General features: G+C 41.2%; 1 protein-coding gene across 8 annotated transcripts in view; it reads left to right on the top strand.

Moving 5' to 3' along the window:
- The window catches only part of Dgki (diacylglycerol kinase iota), a 441,511-nt gene that overhangs the window by 275,349 nt on the left and 138,996 nt on the right, over positions 1-27,166 (top strand). For 5 of the 8 annotated variants that reach the window (XM_032906748.1, XM_032906749.1, XM_032906751.1 and 2 more), the window contains 6 exons: positions 883-938; positions 2,120-2,182; positions 5,163-5,236; positions 6,839-6,950; positions 18,191-18,390; positions 23,352-23,414. In XM_032906748.1, the coding sequence (XP_032762639.1) occupies positions 883-938; positions 2,120-2,182; positions 5,163-5,236; positions 6,839-6,950; positions 18,191-18,390; positions 23,352-23,414 (568 nt within the window). The remainder of the gene's footprint in view (positions 1-882; positions 939-2,119; positions 2,183-5,162; positions 5,237-6,838; positions 6,951-18,190; positions 18,391-23,351; positions 23,415-27,166) is intronic. The other 3 variants (XM_032906753.1, XM_032906750.1, XM_032906755.1) reach the window with 1 other exon arrangement.

Raw genomic sequence — 27,166 nt, forward strand, 5'->3', positions numbered from 1 at the left:
GAGGGCTCAGGTAGATAGTAGGTCCTTTTGTGAAATGCTGGGATGGTATTAGAAACATTTGAGGAAACGATATTTTATGCAGACATTTATTAACCCCCCCAGTTCCCGTGAAAATTCCCTGATATGTATTTTGTCTTTTTTGCCTCTTTGAACTAAACAGCACATGGAGACAAACTGAATTTTTTTTCATTTGAACATTTCTGTAATATGCTAAGCCTATTCGGGAAACCCTCGACCCTCCCTCCTTCCCTCCCTCCCTCTCTCCAACACACTTTTATCTCACTTTCTACCTCTGTACCTCCCTCACTACCCTTTTCTCTCACTCACTTCCATTTCTTCCGAGGTCTGTCACCAGTAAAGGAGTAGGTGGTAGTTCAGAGAGCCCTCCAGATGTGAAAACAGATGGTCTATGAATTCAGATTCATCCTCTTTATCTCCCTGTGAGGTTTACACAGTTTACAGAAGTCACGTGCGTCCCCAGACATCAGTGATAATATTCACACCCCCAGATCTTATTACTTTTTTGGTCCATTCTTGTCCCAAATCCCTCTGATTCTCTGATTCAAAGAGGATTCAAAGAGTCTCCAGTTTTAATGTTTGTGAGCTTGTCAAACCTCCACTCCCGGACCCCACACTTGGTTAGTGATTCGAGTGCCTAACACCCTCTGGTTCACTGCATGGCTGTGACTCGAGCTGAACGTCTTTTAGCAGCGGGTAGCTACACCTGTCTCACTGGCCCACTGATGCAGCTGGCCTGGCACTGCAGGAATGCTGACAGCAGAGTTGGATCTCGTAGATCTTCAGGGTGGAGACCAGAATAAGGAGAAGGGTGCCAATCGTCCGTAAAGGCCCAATAACGAAAATACGTCTCCTCTTTTACAGAAGCAAATCCAGAGAAATTCAATAGTCGTTTTCGAAATAAAATGTTCTATGCGGGGGTAAGTATTATTTCATTCTGTAACTATTAATATTATTTAGTGGCAATTCAGAAAATGCTAAAGAACCAGCGACAGCAAAATGAGGCACTTCCGTCTGTGTTTATATATAGTCCCTGTTTAAAATCTTCACTAAGGAATTAAAGAGAAGAGACGTTGTCTAACTGAGTGGTCAGCAAGGCTGTTGACGTTGGTTGTGCTTAAAATTTAAGACCGGAAAGTGTTGATGACTTTAAGGGAGTGATACAAAACAGATGTCCAAGAAGGAATTTGAAAGAATAGATAGATGGGAAAAATATGTATAATGTAATGTTTGGGTTTAGTTTCCCCTTTCTCTGATAAAATATCCTGGTGAATGCAATTTAAGGGGAAAAGGGTCCATTTGACTCACAATTTCCCGTTACATTCTGCCGTCTTGGGGAAGTCAAGTGTCAGTTACTCGAAGTAAGTGGTCACAGCACATCCACAGTCAAGAGCAGAGAGCAAGGAATTCACACACGTGTGCTACTGCTTACAGTGACTCTGTACCCCTTTACAATCCAGGGTCCCCTGCCCAAGGAAAAGTGCCACCCATAGTGGAAAGGTCTTCCCACTAATCAAGATCCCCCCTTCCAGATCCCCATCAGCACACCAGCCAAATCAATCTAGACAATCCCTGATTGAAACTCCTTTCCCAGGTGACTGGATGGTGACTGTGTTAAATTGGTAACACCACCCACCACAGACAACCTTAGCTCAGGCTGTCGTCTTCTGCTGGGTGTGTACCCAGTGATCTTGGATAAGAATTTGGCAGAGCATGGAGCTTTTAATGGAATATGCATGAGACCAAAGCAGGGACCTTTCTTTTCTCTTCAGGGACATTTCTAAGAGAGATTTTAGTATTGGGTGAACAGGTAGGATGTTCACAAGGAGCCTTCAGAATAGATCTGCCAAGTGACTCTGGGAGTCACACACTTATTTTTTACCTCCTCCTATAATCTTAATGTTATTATACATTATCGTCTGAAAACAAAAATGTTCACATGGCAGACACTGCCCTATTTTACCTTGAGTTCAACTAAAGGAGAATTTGTTTTATATTTTTTCATAGTGCAGAATCTTGGGAAAATGTCTATCGTGTTGAAGCAAGGATTTGGTGGAAACTCTCTAACGAAGAATTCTTTTCTTCCTTCCCTGTGGTGTAGGCAGCCTTTTCTGATTTCCTACAGAGAAGTTCTAGAGATCTATCCAAGCACGTCAAAGTTGTCGTGAGTATTGACTGTCCAGGTTCATTTCATTTGCATGTGAATGAGTGTCACACACACACACACACACACACACACACACACACACACACACCGCCCTGATGCCAGTTGATACACAGATTAATACACAGTTACGTAGCTTAATCCCTGGGCTACATATAATTCACAAATCATGTGGCTCCTTCAGCCATGCATATGCATCCTCACCGTGTGTCAGTCTGGAGTGAAATGAAGACTCCTGAAGAAATAATGGGTTGGGATTGCAGTCCTGTATCACCAAGTCCAGAAAAATGTCTAAAAACCATATAGCTTCTTTTATACAATATAAAAATAAATGATCATTGGATAGAGAACTAAGTATTGTAATAAAATGGTATTTTGTGTGGCACTGATAATGTTTACAATGTTAATAAGCTAGTACATACAGTACTAATATAGTAGAAATGACTTCCTCATTCCTATAGGATGAAAGGTTCATTTTAAAAATATCACGGGTATTTAGAAGGCTGAGCTGGAAGGGATGTAAATTCAAGGCCACTAGCTGGACTGGACAGCTTGGGGAGGACCTGTCTCCAAGGAAGGGAAAAGGGGGAAATTATAGAAATGTGACAGGCAAACATTTGCAAAGCTGCTATTGCTCTTGTGTCAGCACTAATTTGTGCCCTGCTTTGAATCTGTTAACGGATTATTACTATAGAGTTTCTGTCTTTTCATTGTAGCCGCATGAGTACTGAGAACATTTTATGATTTCAGTTGCTTGTCACCAAAACACAAAATCTGTAACCTGTAGCAAAATGTGCATGAAAAATGATCCCTTTAAACCAACCAGGACAAGAACTGAGCATTGCTGGTATTAGCAACCTCATCATCCATCCAGGGCATTTCAGCTCACAAACAACACATGTTGTTGTTTCTGGCTCTGAGAGAGAGAGAGAGACTGACTGACTGACTTCTGAATGACTGGCCAGGATAAGATCACCCTTCATGGCAACCCCTGACTGAGTGAACTAGTCCTTCCTAGGTCCCACCTCCTACCATCTCATTCAGTGATAGTTCACCAATGGAGTAGCATGTTCATGGTAGAGTCACATGGTTCGTCCAGCTGTGGACGAAGGTTTTAGCACATGAGCCTTTTTGAGGAACACTTCATAGCCTGACTACTTCAGGTGTATATAAAAGACCGTCTTGGTTTTGTCACAGATAAAGTCAGTATCTTGGATGTAATACACAAGACACATGGTAATAAAGGTTATGTATGAATTCTAGGCCAAGAAAACACAAAGCACTAAGAAAACACTGCATGTAGCATAATCTACTCTCCATTGTTTGATTTATTAAAGTGTAATAAAGTGTAAATAGATACAGAACTGTATTTCGCAGGCAGATATTTTGTCTTAGGTGTGTCTGAATTAGAGAAAACGATGATTTTTGCTGTCTGTACATTTTAATGCAATAAAAATATAAAAATAGTGTGGTATACGTCTTTGAAAAATTTGATGAGCTCCCTGGAAGAAAGTCTAGCACATTTAAAAATGAATTCGGTTCCAAGTTCAAAAGTATATACTATAGTATTTTTCTGTAATGTATCCACAGAGTTTAGCATCCTATTTTTTTGGTTGTAAGTTTTCTTACAACCAAATTACTCTATGATTTCTTCATGGGCATAGTCATCTATGAATCTGTTCGAAGCCCTTAAACCATATGAAAGATTTAGCTTGTTGGAAGTACTCTAAAATATATTCGGTCATTATCTAGAACTTTATTTCTATCTAAGTTACTTTTGGAAATACTTTATTGAGAACCTTACGATTTCCTGGAAATCGTTTTTGAGACCGTTTATGAACACTGGGGTGTAGTCAGACCAGGTGGGAAAAGAGTGTGTTGCTTTGAAGCAACCATTGACTGCTTACAAAATCATTATGCCTAGACTGAAACACTGCTGAAAGGATCTTTACAAAATTGTAGTGCGTTTTGGAATACTATGCTTCTCTTTCCGAAAGAGAAGAAGCTGATGGAATTCTGGGATGTGGAGGTTGAAGTGGGGAGAAAGCAAACTGAAAAGCCAGCTGTGTTCCATGCTACCGTGTCGTTGACCCTGATTAGATCCCTCTTGTGCACATCCACAGTGGAGATAAAGAAAGGGGGAATGGAGACTTTTTTGGTGTGATTGGCTGCAGGACAGTACTCATGGGGAAAATCTAGGTGGCGAAGGAACCTATGTTGAAGGGCACTAAGGCAGAAAGATCAGTGGGCCCTGAGACCAAGGTCAGAGCCAAACACCAACAGTCTAAGCTCAAAAGTGCCTTCCAGTTCTGTAAGAGATTAGATTTGCAACACACAGTCACTTGACAGTATTTCGTCTTCTTGATCTAGTGTTAATTTGCATTCACATGTATCTGGGAGCTTACAAACTATTACATCTAAAATACTGGCTTCATCCTGTGGCAAACAAAAGAGGATCCATAACGAGTGCTTCAAATTTAGAACAGACTCCTTAAAAACATTCAGATAATGTATTCAAAACAAGTTTCCCAGCTTCAAAATAAACACTGTCTCAGACAGCAAAGAAAACAAATGGCCACCTTCATGCCCTGTTTGGATCAATTGATTACAGTGGGGAATGCTTCTGGGTTCACTCAAGACTTCATCCTTGAAGTGTGTGTAGTCTTTAAATGTTAGCACTGTGTGTCTAGATATCAAATCGTTCAAGTCGATGAGTGACAATATCTGCCCTGAATACTAGAGCAGAGGAAATTTGTTTTGGTCAACAGAAAGTTTTACTTTATAACAAAACTGAAGTTGAGCGTTGGCTCTTCTCCAGTCAGGCTCACCATAAATTTCTGTCCTAGTAACTGGCATTCACTCAGGGGCAAGGGGAAAGAATTCTATGTTCTATGCTGTTGTCGACCTAGTTATCTTGGATGAGACTCTCAGACTCATGACTACTTCAGAAGCCTCGCTTTCTCTGCTTTGGTTGCTGCAGTGTGATGGGACAGACCTCACCCCAAAGATCCAGGACCTGAAGTTCCAGTGTATAGTATTTTTAAATATTCCCAGGTAAGCTCTGTCCATGCTGTTGCCTTTGTGCGGTGTGAACTCTGACTGACATCTGAACACAGAAGCGAAGCGTCTCGGGTATAACCCGTGAAATCCCGTATTTTAGTAGTGTTAAAGGTCGCCCATTTTCTTCTCCTGCCCAGCTTGTTCCCTGTAGTAGGTTGCTTTGTCTGTGATAAAGAATTCATTATCTGTATTCTCCCATCCTTGAGAGACTCAGGCTGTTTTCTCAAACATCTTCATTTAATTCTTATTACTGCTCCACACCCACGGCACAGCCTCAAGGGAAGGAGATGTGATGGAGTCCTTTCAGTCTCATCCAGCCTGTTGAGGATGGGTGTCTCTGCCAGGAGCTAGAATTTAGAATTCATGGGAGAGGCATAGTGTAGACACAGAGCCTGGTGTAGACACAGAGGTGTGGTGTAGACACAGAGCATGGTGTAGACAGGGTTTCAGTGCTCTGTGGAATTATGCACAAGGAGAAAGGAATACTTAGGACTATTTTTTAAAATAAACATATCACTTTAGTGGCATAACGTTGGATTGCAGCTTCCCAAGCCAAGGCACTGGAAGACACGGGCCTATATCCCCTCATTACTTGCTATCAACCAACTCAGACAATGAGCTGAGCTTGGGTGAATTTATAGGAAATGAGAGATCTATGGAAATTGATGTTTGGGGAAGCCTCTCAAGGCCTCCAGGTTGCTTTTGGAAGTCTCAGTCCCCTGAGGTCCAAGCGTGTCTCAGGGGCATGAGTCAACGTGGTTTTAGTCGACGGCTTACAGATTTGCAGAGCACTGGCTGGCATTGCCTACTCCTCTCTTCCCGTATGTGTCTGCTTCTCCAATTTTATAATTTTATTTATTCCTTTCCCTTTCTTATCTCGCCCCTCTCACATCTCCTTCCACCCATTTTTCTTCCCTCCCTCTAGTCCTTCCTTTCCTTTGAGAGAATATATAGTTCACAGTTCTACCTTAGCCTCTCGTGTACCGGGAGAGCAGGCATACACCACCATGCCTAGCATGGTTTTTTTTTTTTTTTTTTTTTTGTTTTTTTTTTTGTTTTGTCTTTTATTTATTTGAAGCAATTTTCATTCATTTCCTTCCCCCTGTGAGAATTTCTTGTCTTACTTTCTGTCGTGATAAATGCTGCCATCTTAGTTCATGTTCCTCTTACACTGCATGGATTTCTTTTCATTTAACAGAATTGTGAAATTATTAAAGATAATTCATAATAACATTGTAGACAACAGGAACCCTGAAGTGAGGAATGATGGGATAGATGGGCACCACGGCATACTTTTCTTGTTAAATTGTGGCTTATTTTAGCAAGATTGTGATATTCTGGAGACAGCTTTTTCGTACTTGAAGGTGGACATCTATAGCAATAACTGCTCTTATCCTTGAAAAGCGTCAAGTCCCACTGGAAGTTATTTTCAAGAGTCTCCTTATAAAGTGACACACAGAAGCACAACCTCCCCCCACCCCCTATGTATTCCTGAGCATACCATGCAAGACCTTAGTGCATTAACCCCAAGTTACTTCCCAGGGCTAATCAGGAGTAGAATGAAGTAGCTTTAACCGCTTTTGACCCTGTTTGCAGATATTGTGCTGGCACAATGCCTTGGGGAAACCCTGGAGATCATCATGACTTTGAACCCCAGCGTCATGATGACGGTTACATTGAAGTCATCGGATTCACTATGGCCTCTTTGGTGAGCAATATCTCAATCTTATTGAAAACCCTTGTGTATAAGGCACGAGTAGACTTTAAATGTTCACAAAGAAAATCTTACTTTTCTCTAACGAAGTCTGACAGGGGATACAGACCACACTTCAGGGCAGGCCCCTGCCCAGCAGTGGATGGGCAACATAAAATGAACACAGTGGTGCTTTTGTAGGGTTTTTGTTTCATGATGCTCTGGCTGGGCATTTTCTGTTTTACCTTACAGGTCTTTTCTTGAATATTTTGCTTTCTGATTTTGTGTTTCTGTGAGATTTCTCTGTGTGACTGTGTGTGTCTCTGTGTCTGTCTTTGTTTCTGGAGCATTTTCTTTGGCCTTGTTTCCTGATTGTTTTGTCCTATTTTATTTATATTTTTTATTCATTTATTTTTATTTTTTTTAGATATCTGTTTGTTTTCAAATGAGACAGAGAAAGAAGGGCATGGATTTACATGGGTTGGGAGATGGGTGGCATCTGGGAGGAGTTGGGTTGGAGAAACTATGATCAGAATATGTTGTATGAAAAAAAACTGCTTTCAATAAAAAAGTTTTTTTCTCTTAGTTTACTAATTCATAAACTCTACATAGTATGGATTGGGTTAGGATAAAGATGAATATGTCATTAAGTTTGAAAACCTATTCATATTATCGGAACCTTGAAGATCAATTTCATTTGGTTGTTTTACTTTCTAGGGAATAAACAGTTTATGCTTAGGAAGAGACCACGGGGCCTGTTTGGTACTTTTCTTGCTTTGCTGAGAAAATGAATACTTAACAAAAAAACTAGTTATTTAAATTTAATTTCATCTTGTTCACATAGCATGAGATGAGTGTATGGATTATCTCTAAATACTTATAAATGGGAAAAGAGACCATATGACTACCTTAGAACTGCACTCGCTACAGTGGATGCATCACTTCATACTTTAATATTGTGTATTTATATTAAAATTTGAGGGGGCTAGAGAGCTGACTCAGAGGTTAAGAGCAGTATCTGCTATCCAGAGGTCCTGAGTTCAATTACCAGCAACCACATGGTGGCTCACAACCATCTGTTATGGGATCTGGTGGCCTCTCCCAGCATGCAGGCTGAACACTGTATACATAATAAACACATCTTTTTTTTTTTAACCTTGAATTTCTAGTATAAATACATTTCAAACAGTTTTCAACTTATTCAACCAGGGTTGACCAATTAAGAATTGTAAAAACTACTCACTTTATGTTGTATTATGTAAATTATTATATGAACTCACAGTTTGTACAAATCAGATACCTCCTTTGTAACTGGGCTGTGCTAGCCCCTATCCACAAAAGGTCAGAAGGTGTGTTTCTACTTTAATAAGCAGAAGCATATCTGTCTTAGTTTCTTTTCCTGTTGCCTTGATAAAATATTCCGACAGAAGAAACTCCAGAGGAAAAGTGTTTCAGCTCATAGTGCAAAGGTAAAGGCATCCATGACTCAGGCGCAGTAAATGCATGCTCTTCCTCAGCTTCTTTCTCTACTTAGTGTAGTCCAGGATTCCAGCCCAGGAATGGTGCCGCTGGTCATTGGAAGATCTTCCAACCTCAATTAATGTAATCACAGGATAACTGTCCCATGGGAACACCCAGAAATCTGTGTGCCAGGTGATTATAGATTGTCAAACTGACAATTAACGTAGATCTCATTTTGTCTGCCTTGTGAATTACAATGGTTTCTTCCTCAATGTTTTTAACTTAAAATCAAAGCACTTTAACACAGTAACCTATTGTGATTATGACAAGAATCTGTGTCATTTCAATTGATGGTGTCTCTAAAGGTGAGACTGACTTTCATTGGCATTTGAGGGGGACAATGACAGGGCAAGAAAGGTGAAAATCTAGCAAGTGAGAAGGAGGGAGATGGATAAAAGGAAGAATGTATGCCATGGATTTACTCTTAAGTGCTGACTTTCTTAGAGCAGTCTTTATCACCAAAGCTTTCTAAGCTATTAGAAAGGAGGAAAAAAAACCAGGCTTAAATTCAGAAAGTCTAAGTGCAAAAAAAAAATGACTAAAGGTAACAGAGCTGTGCTGTGTATAACAGACACCCCTCAACACACACACTCACAAACAGTCCTGTATCTTTCTCACTAACTTATACTTCGATCCAGTGAAAGTTGATTAAGTAATTACCATGTACCACAGCTTCCTCATGCTATCTGTGAGACAAGAACGATCAGGAATTATCTGAGTGGTGAGGGTCTATGTGACTAAAGGGTATGTTCCTTATGTCCTCACTGTGTTCAAGATCAAAGTTTAGACACTTAGCTTGTATATTTGATTCTTTGATATTGCTGTGTTAAAATTCAATGACCAAAAGCAACTTAGGAAAGAAAGAGTATATTTGGGGTAATGGCTCCCGGATGATAGAGTGGATTATGGCCCAGAAGGCACAGCATGTCAGTGGGAGCAGGAAGCTGGTTGATGACATTTTTTATCTATACGCAGGAAACCGGGGGAACAGGAAGTATGGACCCCCAAATCTGCTCTGTTGGCCATATTTTTCTTTGAGAAAGGATTGGATAGTATGTGGTCCAATCTCTTCTGTAACGTTAGTGGGTATTGATGCGCATTGACTGGATCCAACAATAATTGAGTCTTGCAAAATGTCAACACCCCTAGCTCTGACCTATGTCTATCAACTGGAATATTTAAAGGGGAGAGTCCCTTTCATTTTCTATTTGATCACTTAGTTGTGCTGTCTTGCATGGCAGCTGATTCTTATTTTCATTGTTTATTTATTTTTTCATTATTATTAATTTTCAAGTTAACAAGTTGGTTCACTGGCAACCTCACATAGAGAGTACGCTTAAAATGGCCTTGAACTTTTAGACATGTACCTCATGATGAATTTGAGTCTGTGGTCTTTTCCTTGAGTCTGGTTGGGCTTGTGCATTTGTGATGAGTCAAGGACAGTGGGAGCCTGGAGAGATGTCTCAGAGGGGAGAAGGTTGAACATAAAAGCATGAGGGCCTGAGTTCAGATCCCCAGTTCCTATGTGAAATGTTTGGTGTGCCTGTAATTCTGGTGCAGGAAGCGGGCATGGGAGTCTTGCTGTAAGCTCTTTGGTCCAAATGAGTGAACTCTAGGTTCAACGAAAGCCTCTGTTTCAGAAACAAGGTAGTGACTGAGAGAGGAAGACACCCAGTATCTATATCTGTGCTCCACATGCATTTACACACTCATGTGTGTGTGTGTGTGTGTGTGTGTGTGTGTGAGAGAGAGAGAGAGACAGAGAGACAGAGACATAGATAGAGAGAGACAGACAGAGCATGTGTTCTCTATAAGGGAACAGAGGTGTGTGTGTGTGTGTGTGTGTGTGTGAGAGAGAGAGAGAGAGAGAGAGAGAGAGAGACAGAGAGAGAGAGAGAGAGAGAGAGAGAGGTGTGCTATTGTATAACTTCACAACTCCTGGGGTGGACCATAAAAGGCCATGAAGCAGTGAGGAAGTGGACGATAATGGTCCCCTCTAATTGGTAGCAATTTTGTAAATTCAGAGTAATCGTTCAGATATGTCTGTTTCCAATCAGTTTCAGTTATAAAATAGTGAACTCACAAGCGGTGTGCCCATAAATGACAGGCTACTGGGTACAACTGGTTAAGGAAACAAAAGACCTGTCTTTGAGGTACTCCCAGCTCCAAAATGGAGGAAAGACCAAGAATAAAACAGTAAATTCCAGAAGAGAGTTGGGAGACACTAGAAAGGAATATCAAAAACAACAGTGCCTGTTAGGTGACGCTGTCCCCAAATATTCCCAGAGGAAGCAGGAGTCTCTAGAGTGTAATGGCCTATCAGAGCAAGCAGCCTGAGAGCAATGTCTTTGAAGAGCTACAAGTGGTTGCTTAAGTGACTCTACAATTAAGAGTGGAGAGAGGTAGGGCAGAAACAACCCTTCAAGCTGTCCATGGGGATGATGTTGCAAGAGGGTTGGCCATGATGAGACTTGTGCCTGGCCCCCAATCTGATGTGAACTGAATCTCTATCCCTGGGGCTTGTTAGACAAATCATCAAATTGGCATTGGTGTCCAAGTGCATGAGTATACTATATGGTGAGGGAAGATGATGAAAGGGCCTGGTGAGTTGCAGAGGTGTTTGGATGTTGAGACCCATTGTAACCTTAGAGGAGTTGTGACCCATTGTAACCTTAGAGGAGTGTTAAATGGTTCTGGGGGGTTATTGCAGGCAATTGGCCAAAGGAGGAATCCACTAAAGAAGGCAGAAAGAGTAAGAACATTGTGCAAGAGCTGAGCTCTGAAATCTGCGGAGGAAGTCAGCATCTACTTAAAAGTGGACAACTGAAAATTCATGAGTGGAAGTCAGGGGACCTCTGTAGGTTAGAGAGATGGCATTGGAGAGTCTATCAAATCCCTCTCTCTGCCATCCTGTGGCTAGTTGGAGTGAGGAGGGGAGAAAGTTAATATATGGGATTTGGTGAAGAGGGAATGGAACCATAAAGTCATGACAACTATAATTTCCTCTTTGCACAACATGCACACTGTAAAGTCACATGTGTGTCAGATGTGTGGTAGAATCTCCAGTTCTAGGGAATGCAGTTGTTTCTGGGCAGAAAATCCTGCCTTAGAAGCAGAGTTAGCTCTGCTTCGCCATTTAAGTACACAGTTAAAAGCTGTATACTTTTGAACATTATGTGTTCTTTAAATAACCCTGGCAAAGCATGTCTAAATATTCACATAACATTTAGCTATCGCTCATTCAATGGTTAATATTGCTTTTTTAATTTGGTATGAAAGTATTTTTATGTTCAGTCCTTCAGTTTTCAATTCATTGAGGGTATTCTATTGATTATATCTCCAAGAAGGTAAATTATGTAAAATTATAAGCATATGCTTTAAAATGACTGTCTAAACAGAAGGGTCTACGTACTTAAAATTACTCTTTTTAAATATGTACTTCAAATAGTTTCCATATAATTTAAAACCTTAACTACTAGGTGCAGCTAATTTTTTTCTTAGAAATTGACATGTCTGAAATCATTAAAGGCTACATGTTTTAAAGGTTATGCAATAAACTCATAAATATTTTTGTACATTGCTTATAATTTAAGAACACTCGAAGAAGAGGGAGCTCAGACTGATTCTTGAAAAGAGATTTTAAATTGAATTACTGGAATAGGGGGAAAGAAAAGTATTTCCTTTAGACTGTTTATGTTGTAATTGCAAACTTCAAAGAGAAGTCTTCAGTTGACTCCTTTGGTCGCGGTGCATTCCTGCTAATTAAGATGTTCTCTCACTGGGTACTGAACATCCTGATTGCCTTCTTGGGTTTTACGGAGCCCATAATCAGGCATTGTAGCATGTATTTGTTTCTGCCTCAATTTTTTGTTATTATGGCCAGGAAGGGTCTTTCATGTTGAGTCTGTTTCTAAGTATTTTAAAACTTTTCAAGACAGTTCAAAGCGTGATGCACATGGAGGAAGTGGGACCCTCATTTGCGATTCAGGCTTCTCAACTTTGAAGAAAACTCATTGATCTCTCTTGTTAATTGAAATTAAAATGTGTAAGTTCTTTTACATTTCTGGATGAGGAAGGCAGAGGAAAGGGCTGGTCAGTCTTGGAGGGTGGGAATAAAGCACAGAGAAATTCACAGGGTTGAGGTTTTATACTTCTGCACAATGTGATCTTCTCTTTTGCTTTTTAGAAAACGAAATGCTAATTTTATAACACACGTAAGTGTAAGAACTGAAGTGAAAGTTGTAGATCTCACCAGAACGCCTACGGAGAGCTACTCATGTTCTGATTTCTGATGTCTTTCCTTCCAGTGACTTGGTTTTTACGTTTGAAAACACGCATAAAGCTTAAAAAACGGTTTTATAATTTTTACTAAGGGTTCTTTCCTTATGTCATTGGATTGATCCCTTCTTTCCCAGGGTTTGTCATAACAAAGCAACAGGAAATTCACACAGTTTCACAGACAATTACATCAGCACAGCAGCCAGCATTGTTCTCCTTACCAGGATGGTTGGCTTTCTTCGAGTTCAAACATTATGGCAGAACCCTCCTACGAGTGACAACTTACCCTTCATGATATAAGCATATCACAGTTTAAATGATAATCCTTCCTTTTATGAAGCTTTGTGTTTCTGATGTTTGCTTTCATGAATAACTCTGATTAATGTTGTGTGTGAACTCTGAGTTCAAGTTGTTCTGACAGGACCCCAGGAAGAGAGCATTGATTCAATGTCATCATGGGCGTTGTAGTAGTAAGAGCTGATTAAGGTTTAAAACTCTGCAGTTAATAAGAGTAGTAATGGGACACAACAAATCGTAAAGGAGTTGGGTGTGTCTTGTGAGGTTGAACTTGGCAACAGTTGGTTAACAGCTCACGGAACAGAAGTGACAGAATAAGCCTGACTTATTATTAAACTTTGTCTTTTGAGAAATTCATATTTTAAATATGCTAATGAGTGGCTTGCCTTTTATTATGGAGTTTTAAGAGAAGTAGAAGAGGAGTGGATCTGGGGAAGAGGGGAGATAGGAGGAGAGGAAGGAGTGAAAACTGCTATTGCGTATAATATATAAGAAAAGAATAAGTGGAGGTAATCTAGATACACGTTTTTTGGCACACGTATTTATTGGAGATAGAACCTGTCTGCTGTGTGTGTGTGTGTGTGTGTGTGTGTGTGTGTGTGTGTGTGTTCTTCACGTCTCTTTTAACAAACATGCATTTTCAACATTATTGTATTTGTCATTTAATCTTTGAGGGTTTTATACACAAATACACTGTAAATGCATTTTCATTACTCTGCATTCCTTTCAACATTACCTCCTCCATCCCCTACCTCTCTCGGAGTCACCTTAAACACCCTTATGACCTTTTGTTTCATGAAGTAGGCTTAATTCCTGTTAGGGCTACACACACATGCAAACATGCCGACAAGTGCGTGCATGTTTGTGTGCGTGCATGCGTGTGCACATACACCTTAAAATACTAGCTCCAAGTTAGACAGGGAAGGCATTCTCTTTTCTTGTCTCCTTGATGATTTATAGTTTAAAGTTTCATGCATGTCTAAGTAAGTCTCTTAATTAGGAAAACCTTTGTGCATTGTGCAAGGCAGCTCTTACGCCGTTAAAAACATTTGTTGTTCTCATCAGTGTTATTGCTGAGTGACTTTCCCCTTCTGTGGGATTGCCTTCCCCTGAATTCCATTTCCTTCCATCCTCTTGTTTTTATGTCAGTGCACACTGTCCTGTTTAATCTGCCTTTATAGTGGTCTTATTCTGAAGTCAATTTCCCATATGCAGATGATAGACTCTTTGGATTAGTCTTCCCACCCCTGGACCTTCCTTATCTCCCTTCCATCCCTATTCCTGTCAAACCCACTCCCCAACTCTACCTGTTTCCTTTACATAAATGTGACCTTCGGTTTGTTTTGTGAGCCACTTAGTTTAACCAGGCATGTGTGTGACCATTAGATTGGAACAATCCATTGGAGCTTGGTGGAGTCACCTGTGAGTATGAAGGCAGGGACTCCCCCAATAAACAGTCTATAAACACATAGGCTGTCCCACAAACAGTAGCTTTAGACAGCATGAAGGTGTTTTGTACGCATTTATAAAGAAGTCTAAAGTTCTGTATAGAAAGGGCGCATTGTGCTCTTTTTGCATTCTTTGCTCTGTGTTCTTATGTTGCCTCTCTGCCTCTCTTCTCTGACTCTGCATTTCCCCTGTGCAGAGGTTTTTGTGATTATTGCACAACCTCCCGGATCCCAGAGCATTTGCTCTTCCTTCTCAACCTTCGTTTACTTAAATTGGAAAATGCACTTCTGCTGTGTATGGGTTTCATGGTTTCGATGAATTAGAACATGGGCGTCCTTTGGTCATGGCAGCACGGGCATGTCTCTGCACACTGCAGTGGTGTTCCTTGCTTTTAGTCTGTTTTAGTCTCATTGATTCTTATGAATCTGAAACTTGTTTTTCATCCATGTACCCTCTGCTCTCTTATCCTTCCCCTATGCGTTCAGTTAAAGAGTTGGCTAATTACTGTCTCACAGATGGTGGGGTAACAGGAAGCACTCCTGCCTGTGTTGCTGGGATCAGTAATATCTATCGATCTGCTCCATCCTCAGTGACCTGTGTCTTTCTGCAGGATCCGGTGTGCTACTACGCTGTACTGTGAGATCATTTTAGTGTTTCCTTCTTTATGGACCATGGTTTCTTCTTTGTGTGTCAGGATCCATTGATTATCTACTCGTTAGGTGATTTGTTGAATGTAATCTAAATTATGTCTTATTGTTAGGTAGTACGAATTGTTTTAACACGACCTTTTTTATTCTTCCTTTACAAGATATAAAGTGTGTCTAATATAAATGACGAATACTAACAAATTGAGAGTTAAAAATATCAGTAGGAATGTGTTTCTTCCCAGATTTATACAAATATGTCTTATCCCATTTCTCAGGATAGATTGTTGATTCTGTCACTCTTTTAACTTTCAGGATATCACAGATTTTAAAATTATGATGATTTCTTTAAGTAGTTTTAAAGCGTAGCGATTTTTCTCGAAATTGTGCCATAGAACCTCAAGTCTTTCTAAAGGTGAAATTCTATCAGGCATTTTTACTTCTTCTTTTTCCATTTTTGTTTTTGTTTTTTTTGTCATGATGTTATGTTAGTCCTGGTTAGACTCTGTGTCTGTTAAAAAGAGATACACACAGCATATACATACAAGTGCTCTTAGACTTTTCAGTCTTTATGTTGTCATTAAGGGGGAATTTGTAAATACACTATAGGTAGAATTTTTTCGTGAATTTTAGATCTCTTATGCAATAACTAAGAAGAGGGTTTTCAGGCAAACTCCCTTCCTTTCTTAAATTATCCCACTTTATTTTGGCAATGACTGACTGAACATTACTTCTATGTCAGATACAGAGAAATAACGAGCGATGGTTCTAGATGGGATGAGGTGGTATTTAAGAACATGATATTGTTGAGTTATAGACACAATCTAGAATCGTAAAATGCTAGTCCAGAAAAAGATCATAGAAGTAAACCCAAATCATCCACATTTGAGGAAATGCAAGTTGGATTAGTTTCTCTCTAAGTAGTTAATTATGTGGACAGCTCACTGGGGAAGTGTCACTGCTAAGATTGTTAGACTCACTAACAGCATCCCATGGGACTTTGTAGCACACTGGCGTTCAGAGTTTAATTCTTGATGACCTGGGGGAAAGGCAATAAAACTTAATGATATTGCTCTATGGAAAGGGAATGATTGCAAAGCCTTGTGTGGGACATTGTGAACTAACCAGTCATGGTGTCACGAATCATCTAGGTGGAATTTTCTTCTTTTTGACTAGCATTGTGCATCTCGGAGGGAGGAACCCATATGAGCTAGTTTCACTGAGGCTGTTGAAGTGCAGAAGGCTAACGAGAGGATGTCAGAGGAACTGAAAGGCAGACACTGTAGATTCATCAGTCATCAAAGTCCCTGCGACCTCTGGTGCTAGAGTGAGAGTGGATGTAGATGGTAGTATTAGTCCTAAGGGACCCAAGACATGATAAGAGATACAACTTTGGAGAGAGACATGGCAATCTGAGGAGGCTTTTGATTAGCTTTGTCATGAGAGTTGTGAAGCAGGAGACAGTATTCTGAAAAAGCATTAATAGCAGGAGGGCCAGGGTCCTGATACCCCTCAAAGATGTGACACCAGTGACCCAAGGCTCCACCTCTTAAAGGATCTCCCATCGCCCAATAAAGCCATGGACTGGAGACCAAACATTCAGCACATGTGACTTCAGAGGACATTCAAGAGCGAAACTGTAGTACTCAGTGTGGTAGTGCAGGTCTGCCCTGAAGAGTACTAATCTAAAGTGTGCTAGAGTAACCAATACTAAAGAGTCTGAAGCCGGAGCATTGGGGAGGGTTCAAGATCAGATTAGTTGCAAAGCAACATTTCCTTTTGATAAAAAGAAACAAAAATATCATCACCAACAACAGCAACATACCAAACTGTAGAAGATAGGATAACTATTTTGCTTTCTCTTTCAGATTAATGTATATATATATATTTCTTCTTTGTGTATGATATGGAATATTATATTGAGTTTATTTTTCTACATGTCCTGATAGCTACTCCTAACACCCTTGACTAAATTATCCATTACTTACTCAATGAATTATATTGTCAAGTCCATGGTCATACCCCCAGAAAATGAATGTAGTTTTCTCCATATATTTCCATTCGTCATCCCTGTTGGTATGCAGACACCACGGATTTAATGACACTTTTTAAAAAAGTATTTTGATAGTAAGGATAGTAAAATAACCATTAGTTTTTTCTTTCATGTTATTCTAGATATATTTGGGGCTTTGTTTTTCTAAGTTAGTTACAGAATTGATTTTATAAGCATAATAGCATTAGATGTGAGATTTTCAAGTTGTCAGGATGTCTTAAATTTAATAACTTACTTTTTAAAATTTATTTTTACCATGTTATTTACTGAAACAAATTTGAAATAGTCTGAAGAGACTTTAGGTAGAAAGAAAACTGTCATCAAGTATTAAAATCGACTAAGGATAGACTGTACACTTAAGCATTAGTGAGTTCAATTTAAAGATTGGTAAAGTGTATGCTTTGTCCTCTTTATTAATTTTTATTATGCTGACATTAATTACTTATTGAGAATAGATAATACACATAAAACACATAACACACAACAATACACATACAACACACACACACTATACACACAACACACACAACACACACACTATACACACAACACATAACATACACACACCACACACACAACCCGTTTGTGTTAATTAATCTTGCATGAGGGCTGTCAAAATGGCTCAATTTGCTGTCAAGCCTGAAAATTCTACCAATGAGACCTACATGATGGAAGGAGAACACCCGTTCCTAAAAGCTGTCCCCTGACTTCCACATGCATGCAAGCCCAACATGAAAGATGCATAAATATGTATTCATCTTTTTCCTGGCACAGCTATATCTACATTCATACTATGTAAAATGGACAGAGGCTATCTCTGGGAATACATGATGCACTTCCTCAGAAGCTTTTCATATTGAATTTATTTGTAGCTATGGTATCTTCAAGTTCTTGTTGGCTAATGAGTGTTACTGATGCTATCAAAGGCTGTTGCTTATCTGCAGTAGATCTGGATGTAGCTTCTGGAAATGTCAGGCGTTGACTCTTGGCTCCTCTTCCCCTTCCTTGGACAGGCTGCCCTGCAAGTCGGGGGCCACGGAGAAAGGCTGCACCAGTGTCGGGAAGTGATGCTTCTGACGTACAAGTCCATTCCCATGCAAGTGGACGGGGAGCCATGTAGGTTGGCGCCTGCTATGATTCGGATCTCCTTGAGGAATCAGGCCAACATGGTACAGAAGAGCAAGCGGAGAACCTCAATGCCTTTGCTCAATGAGTGAGTCTGTGCTTGCCTTCCTGGGTGACATGGAGACACTGGGAAGCAGATAGCAGAGCATGTGCATGCTCTGGGGACCTCACTGTGTTAGAAAGGAGAGAAAAAACACCAAGAAGGAACCACGGGCCCTAGATCACTCTCATGGGAACATATACAATCTCGCTTTAGTTATCCTATTTGACGTTCTTTTTGGTACATTTTGCTATATGTAGAATAGATGGCTCTACTTTGCCAATCATTTGGGGGTATACTGTGTTTAGATGAACTAGTTTTAATATTTAGTTTGGTTTATAGAGACAGTTTTTTTCCTGCCTGTCGGTGAGTAGTCTTAATCCCCACCTTTCCAATTTGGGGTCCCATGTCCTCTGATGCATCAACTCAGTTTTGCCTTCTAAGGCAGCATCTACTATCCATACTGAACTCAACTTACTGTGTCTACTTTTAAACACCCGGCATCCCTTCCTTTCTACGCCCTTTCTCTTTTATTTAGGTGTTTTAATAAACCGATTCAAGGTAAGGCAATAAAGATTAGGTAATACAGGATATATACTCATTTTCTAGTTGTTTTCTTAATGTTTGCTCGGGTTTGAAGAAGTAGCTGGAGAGAGAAGAGGATTTGAGTCACTTTTTTGAGTGTCTTCTAGATATCATGCATCTATGCCTGAGGTCACTTCAGAGTCTCGGGTCATCCTCTGTCACAGTGAGGGGCCTCAAAGGTGCACCTCCTGTTTGCTTTCTGTTGTGCATGGTTACCGATTGTACTGAATGGCTGGCTTCCCGGCAGTGCCTGCAAGGAAGGGGCATGCTTTACCATGTGTTCATGAAGTCAAGGAGAGAATCTGCACAAATTCCCAGAATAACCGATGACGCAGGTGCCATAGCTCCTGTCACCTCCCTCCGTGCCAGCATATGCGCAGGAAGAGCACCAGACAGCACACTCCAGGCACTTCAGCTTTGCCATCCGCCCGCTTCTAAGTTTGAGGCTGGCGTGAGAAGTCCGCTTCCTGTGTTCCTGGAGTCTGGACTTCCTGGAACACTGGCCTGGTTGCTTCCTCAGGTTTACTCCATTCACTCTGAGGTGACAGTTCTTGCTCCATTTACATTTTGCAGCTGGCGAAACTCTTGGCTCATTTGCTGATGCTTTCTGTCCTCGCTGCCTTCTCCTTCTTCTAGGTTGAAGACATAACTTGAGTTTATAAGTTAAAAGAGATGAGAGGTCAACGGTTGTACGTGGTTCTTTACGTTTCTTCTAGATATGTTAGTCAAATCATGACACACTGGTTTGGCACTAAGACCCAGTGAATAGAAGGCCACCTCTGAATTAGTACGGTAGCCAAGGTTCCTACGTCACTTGTAGATCATTGGTGGGAAAGACAAAGCCCAATGAGTTTAGTAGCCCTCAAGGGAAGAATATGCCCTCATGACCTTTCTAGAAATAAACCTCTTCAAGTGTTCAGTTCCAAACAACGTTTATGCTCTGTCAAGAAAGAATTTGTCTTCTCTATGTAATCCTGTTGACGAGGGTTCATTTGGCTTCCTTTACAAGCAAAGTAAGTGCACGTAGTGTCTTGTTTTGTCCTCATGGCTTGTGTGGCATATGATACTCTTCTTGCATTCACTTGTACAGATGTCCAAGAGCAGCCTCATCTAAAAAAATCCTGACACTCTCTACCCAGGGAAGTGTTCCCAACACATCAGCCTCATGTGACACAGAAGCTCATATCCAATGGGAGTCAGGGCACACTATTCATTTTTTTCATAAAACAATCAAAATTTTAAAAATATATAAAATTATTATTCAACACTATATTTAAAAGAAATCGGTATTTATACTGCATTTTCGAAGAAAAAGGAAGAAACCTGGTTCCTATGTCAAACTTGCTCACTCACCCTGACTTTCTCCTTAATCTTTTTTTCATTTCTATAGTTAGATTATATCTACATCACCATAAAACATCTCCCCTGCACCCCCAGATCTAACTTCTTCCTCTGTATTTCCAAATAGAGTTTCAAGTTTCAAGTCAACCTTGATTTTAAGACTTTTTCTGTTCCTTTGAGGCTCTCAGACTTGTCCATCGTTGAGTGATGGAAGAGATATTGAAAGTCAAGCTACCTTTATCTGCCTCCCTCCTCACCTCCCATTTTCTTCTCTTCCTTGCTTTCTTCGTCTTCCTTCCTTTCTCCATTTATTTAATAAACTAAAACTGTTTCTTTTGCTTAATTTGCCTGTATTTTTTTTTCTTGCTAGAAGGGGAAGGCAACTACTTTCCTGTGTCATAAAATTTTTATATCAAAGGCACAGGCCTTTGTGTGTGTCATATGTATGTATATGTGTATATATATATATATATACACACACACATACATGTGTGTGCATATGCAACTATGTCTGTTTATGTGTGCATGTGTGTGTTTGTGTTCTCAACATAGGAATAGCAGCTGCTTGGTTCATCTAAGGAACTGGCCTCCTTTCATCCATGGTACCTGGGAGGACTTGCCCTTTTAATGCTGCGGTTCCCCAACTGACTCCTTCTTTCCCCCTGAATGCTGGCGGGTCTCACACATCTACTCTTTCTTTGAGATGTTGAATCTCGGGTCTGTGACTTCAGCCCTAGCTCTTTCCCAAAACGAAAGACTAATCCTCAAGCGCTGTAAGTGACAGTTTTTCCTTAACGAGGTTTTGTGGCAAGCTCAGATTACACACTAAGAACCGGACCGTAGCTCTGCTGCCTTTGTAGTTCCTTCTCATCCATCACGTCTGTCTCTCACCCACATGCACATTCATCACACCTCTGTCCCCAAAGCCACCACACTCACCTCGGCTTTTCCACACCTCACTGGCTAGTGGGCACCTTCCTTGAGACCGTCTTTAGTTCATCACTCAGATCTTCCTGCACCCCACCTCTCCTGTTCATGGGGAACGTGCTAATGTGCGCTCACAGCTGATGCATTTCCAGGTTTGCCTGACTGCCCCTCTTTAGAAAGATGATTTTTTTTTACTATACCAATTAGAACCTCCCAAATGGAACGCCTTTGTTCCTTATCTTCACGGATGGTTTTGGTATCTTCCGTCTTCATCCTGACCTCCTTTTTTTCCAGGGAAGCCACAGCCTTTCTCCATCACCATCCTTCCTTTGCCCCTGGATTTTCTTCTCACAGGGGTCCCCTTCTCTCCTTTCATCTACCAGCCTGGCTCACAGCAGCCCAATTCAGGTATCACTTCCACCCAGTGCCGTCCTCTGGCTGATTCTAGCAGTTATCAGACCTCTTGGTGCCGTTTCCATCACATCATCTGCCACAGAGCATCCCTCATCTGTTTGCTTGTCTCTCTGCTCTGCTCTGTCAGGAGGCCCTGGGCTTTTCCCCTCAGGATGCCCTGTACCTGGCATCGTCTCTGAAACATGGTCACATACTGAATTGGTGACTCACAAGTGCACTTCATTATACTTCTATTTCTGCCACGTTTCTTGGAAACTATTAACTGAATAACAGCTACGTTAAAAACTCACAAATTTAGAGGTCATATAGAATATGTTTCGAGGATGTTTTATACAAGTGTAGGACAAATATTGAACCAATCAGACATGATTACATGAATAATTAGGAGTCTCTGTGAGCAATTACCAAGTAGTAGGCTTTCACAATGTCCTTCTGTGCACATTTATTGTGAAAGGAAGCATATTTACCAGAAAATAACCCAAGTTTATTAGTATGTACAAAATAAAATGTGTTCACTAACTGATATTGGCAAGGGAGAATACTTTATTTTATTAGAGCATATGAATCTACACAGACTTTGGAGTCCAATAAATATTTTGCACACAAAATGTCATAGAGATTTTTGTCTAGGTTTTTTTTTAAACTAATATCCTAGCCAAAAAAAAAAAAAAAAGAGCCAGATGTATTTCATTATGTTATTATTATTGTGAAGAACCATTGAAGGTGATCAAAAGCTTAAAATAACTGGTGTAAGGGAAGTTTTCAGCTAGTACTCTTGACTTCATTAGCAATTATGAAAGACGGCCGGCCATTTTGTATAAAGGCCAGAGTGCTAGTTAGCTAACTTTGAATTCGGCAACTGGGTTCCATCATCCTGGGCTACTGGAGTAATACTGGCTTTAACAGAGAGCCTTGGAAGATAACATGGACAGGATACTGGTGTAAACACACGGGTGACCTTCCGTGGGAATTACGTACCCAGCAGAGAATCTGCGCACTGTTGCTCTGCACTTAGAGAAGTTTAAATGAGAAAAGAAAAGGGGCTGATGGTACAGGGTGAGAGCGAGTTTGGGGGTCAGCTTTTTAAATTGCACAGTGCCTACTTTCTAATTCGTGGACTGACCTCATCACAAAAGAATGAAGGGGAGATGCTTGTGGTCTCATATTTGTACCTGGAGTAGAAGTGACGTTAAGGCATCTGAGGGATGAAGTTGAATTTTGTAAAACCACTGCTGGGGTCCTCAGAAAACCTTTGCTGTTCAGCTGAAGGAAGCCTCTTTTTCAAGACAGCTCTTTGATGGGACCTCAAAGATGAGGTGCAAGGGTGAAATGGGCTCCTCTCTTCCGGGAGAGGTCAGTGTGCTACTTTCCAGTCTGATGTGGAAGCCTGTGCCCCTGCCCTTGAGTCGTCCTCAATGTCTTGGAGCAAAGGCGCCATTGACAACGTGTTCTGCGCCCACAGCCCACCCTCCTGCTTTGGCCCTGCGCTCCAGTATGTGGCTTGCCTGAAACTAGCCGCTTCCGTGTGTCCTGTTGGCTTCATTGCTATCACCGGCTTCTCTGGATTATTTCTATGGCTGGCTCAATTCCCTTTTTATTTTTCTTTCATCGCTGTTGGTGATGCGCTCTTTTAATTTCTGTTTAAACTTTGTGTGTCTCTCTTTTTCTCCCCGGCTTGTTCCTTGTTTGTCCACGCTGTCCTGCTGACTGTGTCTTCGCTGCTCATTCCCTGCCGCCTCTAGCATCCATCAGGTGCAAGCTGCGGACCTGCGGCGAGTGTCTGCTCCCCCCGGCTCCTTCACCATGTGAGTACAGTGCCATTCCGTTTTGACCCTCGTTCCCCAACTTCTCCTCAAGGGGTAGACTGCCCACGGCGTACTTTTCCTCCACAGGTCTGCTGTTCACACAAGGGAGCCACCTAATCATAGATGCTCGTACACCTTCGTTTTTAAATGTGAAATGGAGGGCAGTAGCTCTCTTTGTGCTTTGTATGTCCCCACCCACTATGCGTTTGCACTTCCGTCTTTTTATGAGATACTTCAAGGCCCATGGTAGTGTGGGTTGGTGTAACAGTCTATGCTAAGCACCATTGTTTTCCAGAGTCTTATAGGACAGTCAGACCAATACCATTACAGAGAGTGTTGGGGAAGTGCTTATGGCCCCGACAGGTGAGGAGCTCATTTTTGTGCCAGAGTCACAGCTGTTGTACAACGATCACTGACCATGCGCTCTGACTGAGTTAGCAGAAATGTATTATTATGCATGATTACTGGTTTATGCTCAATGGACTCCAGGGTGGTTTAATTTTCTAGTGAAATGAAATAAAATGGAAATGGGAATTTTTAGGATTTTTCTTTAGCATTTTTTGGCACTAAACACTTATTCATCTTTCCTTCCTTGCTCCATATTATATCACCTAACATTTATTATGCTTCAAGTGCCGTGCGAGGCGCCTTGCATCTACCACGTAATTCCCAAGATGATACTCTGCATTTGGAATAGCGCTCTCTCCTGTATACACGTTCAAGGTCACAGACTGACAGGTTCTAGAATGAGATTCAGATTTAGGCAGCCAGCCTTCTAAACTCTTGTGGGCTTCCATCTGTCTCAATTCTGAGTGTTTCTCCAGACCCAGCAGAGGGATCACATATTCAAATACTTCTTCCTCGATTCATGCTTTGAGAATCAGTCCCACCTCACTGGAGTTTACTGTTAACGAGCCTGTTACACTTTTTAAAGTTTGATTTGGTTTTCATTGTCTGAACCCGCTGTGTGTGTATATATCCCACTCCAGACATGGCCTACTTAAAGGGATTAGCAATACATCCCCATGAATCTTTGTGTTCTAGACCTATTCACAGTCCTTGACAGCACTGTGAAACTAAGCCATAGTTAGTTGGCGGGCTTAATGAGTAGGGACATATGTGTCTCTGAGGAACTGTGTAAAATCTGAAATCTAGTGGTGTTACAAAGTTCTTCCTGAAGTTTAGTTGCCCAATCTCGTTTTGAGCTTACAGATCACATTTATTAGAAATATATGTTAGCTGACCAGAGTTTCTCTCTTTCCCCTGGTTGAGCACCATGCAGTGTTTTATGCTGCAGATTAGCGAGCAGCACCACCCCTCAGTACCTTCGTGTAGCTCGGGCCTTAAAGCTGAACAATCAAAACCCAACAAGTTAGTGGTATTTCATTTCCAATCTGCCGGTGCTTACAGGGAAAAATTCTCCAGTCTTTAGGCCCCTCAGTAAGCTTGACTTCAGAGACTGGCTGTCAGTCACCTGACCAAGCTTTTAGTGGCTCCACGGACTGAGGTCAAAGAAACGAGGTCAGCATGACGTGGGCATGAGAGTGGTTGAGTTCCGTTTCCTAGCAGGCTTGTGTTGGCAGTGTGGCCTCGAATCTTAGGTGGGGCTGTTGGTTTGTTTTCCAGGAGTAGGTGTGCTGCAGCAAGGTATTCATTTCCGGAGACTGTAGCAGGCGGTAGGTGTGGCTACTTTAGCACCGTAGGGTTAATATGAAAATATTTCGTATCTGTAACATACTCTTACAGCACAGAGGGGTCATACCTCCGAGGACAAGATGGAAGCATTTGAGTAATAAAAGTTAGCAAAGCTGGGTGGAGACTCATCTTAAATAGAGCGAGGTGATGGGGAGAGGTCCATTTGGTGCCTTTACATCATGAGCAGTGCTGATGTAGCCTTTTCTACCCGCGCTGTGGAAGTTATCTTTGCTTTGCTCCCTCTGGACTGACCATCCAGACCTGACACCCTGAACCGAGATCTTTGGTTTTCCTCTTCTCTCAGAATCTGTTTTAAATAGATGCTCTTTGGATCACTGGAGGGGGCTCTCTGCTTCTTCCAAAGCCATGCTACCTCCTTGAAATGGTCTGAAGGACCCTTTCCCGGAAAGCATCCTTCTCTCTAGTTTTCAGGTGACTTTTTTCTGAGGAAAGCAAGAACACATGTGGCGCTAAGGTGGTGAGACATAGATTGTTGGGAATCATGATGTAACGCTAAAATCCAACCACATGCGAAACGGCAGCGCTATGGAATACTTTTAAGATTTATCTTTATTATTTTTAAGTTATGTGTTGAGGGGTGGGTTGTGCACATGCGTGCAGGTGCCTGTGAAATCCAGAAGAGGATGACTAGATTTACGGGTGGTTTTTAGCCACCCCAGTGTGGGCGCTGGGAGCAAACTCCTGTCCTCTACAAAAGCAGTAGGTGTTCTTAGCCACTGAGCCATCTCTCTAGCCACTAGTATTATACAATATTTTGGTCCTTTATGGCTGCATCTGAATTTATGGATTTTAAACAAAACCATTTAATTCCATTCACTAAGTAAGACTACCCTAAGCCAAGAATATTCACGTGTGCATCCCCTAGATGTAGCTTAAAATCAGTGACCTCTATGTGATTAAGTGTCTTCTTAGGGAAGTAGTCATTGAAGGGGCACGCACACGCTGCATTTCTTATTGTGGGCAATGGTGTTAAATCCTTTATCCCGTCCCTTCAATTGAGCATCAGCTGGAAAGCACATGAAACCTCAGCATGGGGCTTTCTAGAATTCTTTTGCTAGTTAGTAGCCACTTTTCCTCGGGTAACATCTCCTTCTTGCTTTTCCCCCATGAAAGTGAAATAATGGGAACCGTTTACCGTTTACATTTGATTCATCGTTTTCAGCTTTCAACACTGCTTATTCAGACACCAGATACTCTGGGGTATTAAAGACACTGAGAACATAAAGCCACGTTGTTCCTGCCCTTGGGAAATGAAGACCCCAGCATTAGACCTAATTGAGTTGACTACAGTGTAATTATAATCCGGCATGACAAGACTCCAAGTGGATTTGAATTGTATCTGTGTTGGCAACATCTTACTGGCTATTTGTCACAATTGATTGTGTTTTTAACCAATCCTTGACATTAGTATGCTGCAACATTGTTACTTCCGGTGCAGTCCCGTGAGTTTTTAAAGCCAGTGTAAAATTCATATAACCATCACCATCACCAGAACACGGATTACATCACCAATGTCGCTAACTTTCCTCTACAATACTACCCTGTAATCCATCCAGATATCGTTAGTTACTTGCCCAACATCTACGGATCACCATAGATTTGTGCCTTTGGGAATTCCACAAAGATGGATTCGAACAGTATCCGTTTCAGCTGGTACTTTTGACAGAGCCTAACCCCTTTCACATTTATCTGAGTTGTCATGTGGAGCAGTCATTTGTTGTTTTTGGTTTTGAGCTGCCTTCCACCCTGTCCCCGTTTCCACTCCCCTAGTAAAAGACACCTGGCTTGTTGCCGGTTAAAAGTGGTTATTGACATGGCTCAAACCATTAAGGAGTCGATTTTGTATAAATAAGAGTTCCCACTACCTCAGGTTAAATGCCTGGAAATGAGGTGGTTTTCCACATGGGGAGTCTATTTGGTTTCCTTAGCAGGAGAGCAAATGGAAAACTGTTTTCAGAGTGGTTCTGCCATTTTGCCTTTCTATGGGTGACGTTTGGAGTCCTCCTCGTGTCCTGTTGCTTCTGGTGTTCCACGGA

This window comes from Rattus rattus, chromosome 6 (genome assembly GCF_011064425.1).
Source record: "Rattus rattus isolate New Zealand chromosome 6, Rrattus_CSIRO_v1, whole genome shotgun sequence".
Taxonomy (NCBI): Eukaryota; Metazoa; Chordata; class Mammalia; order Rodentia; family Muridae; genus Rattus; species Rattus rattus.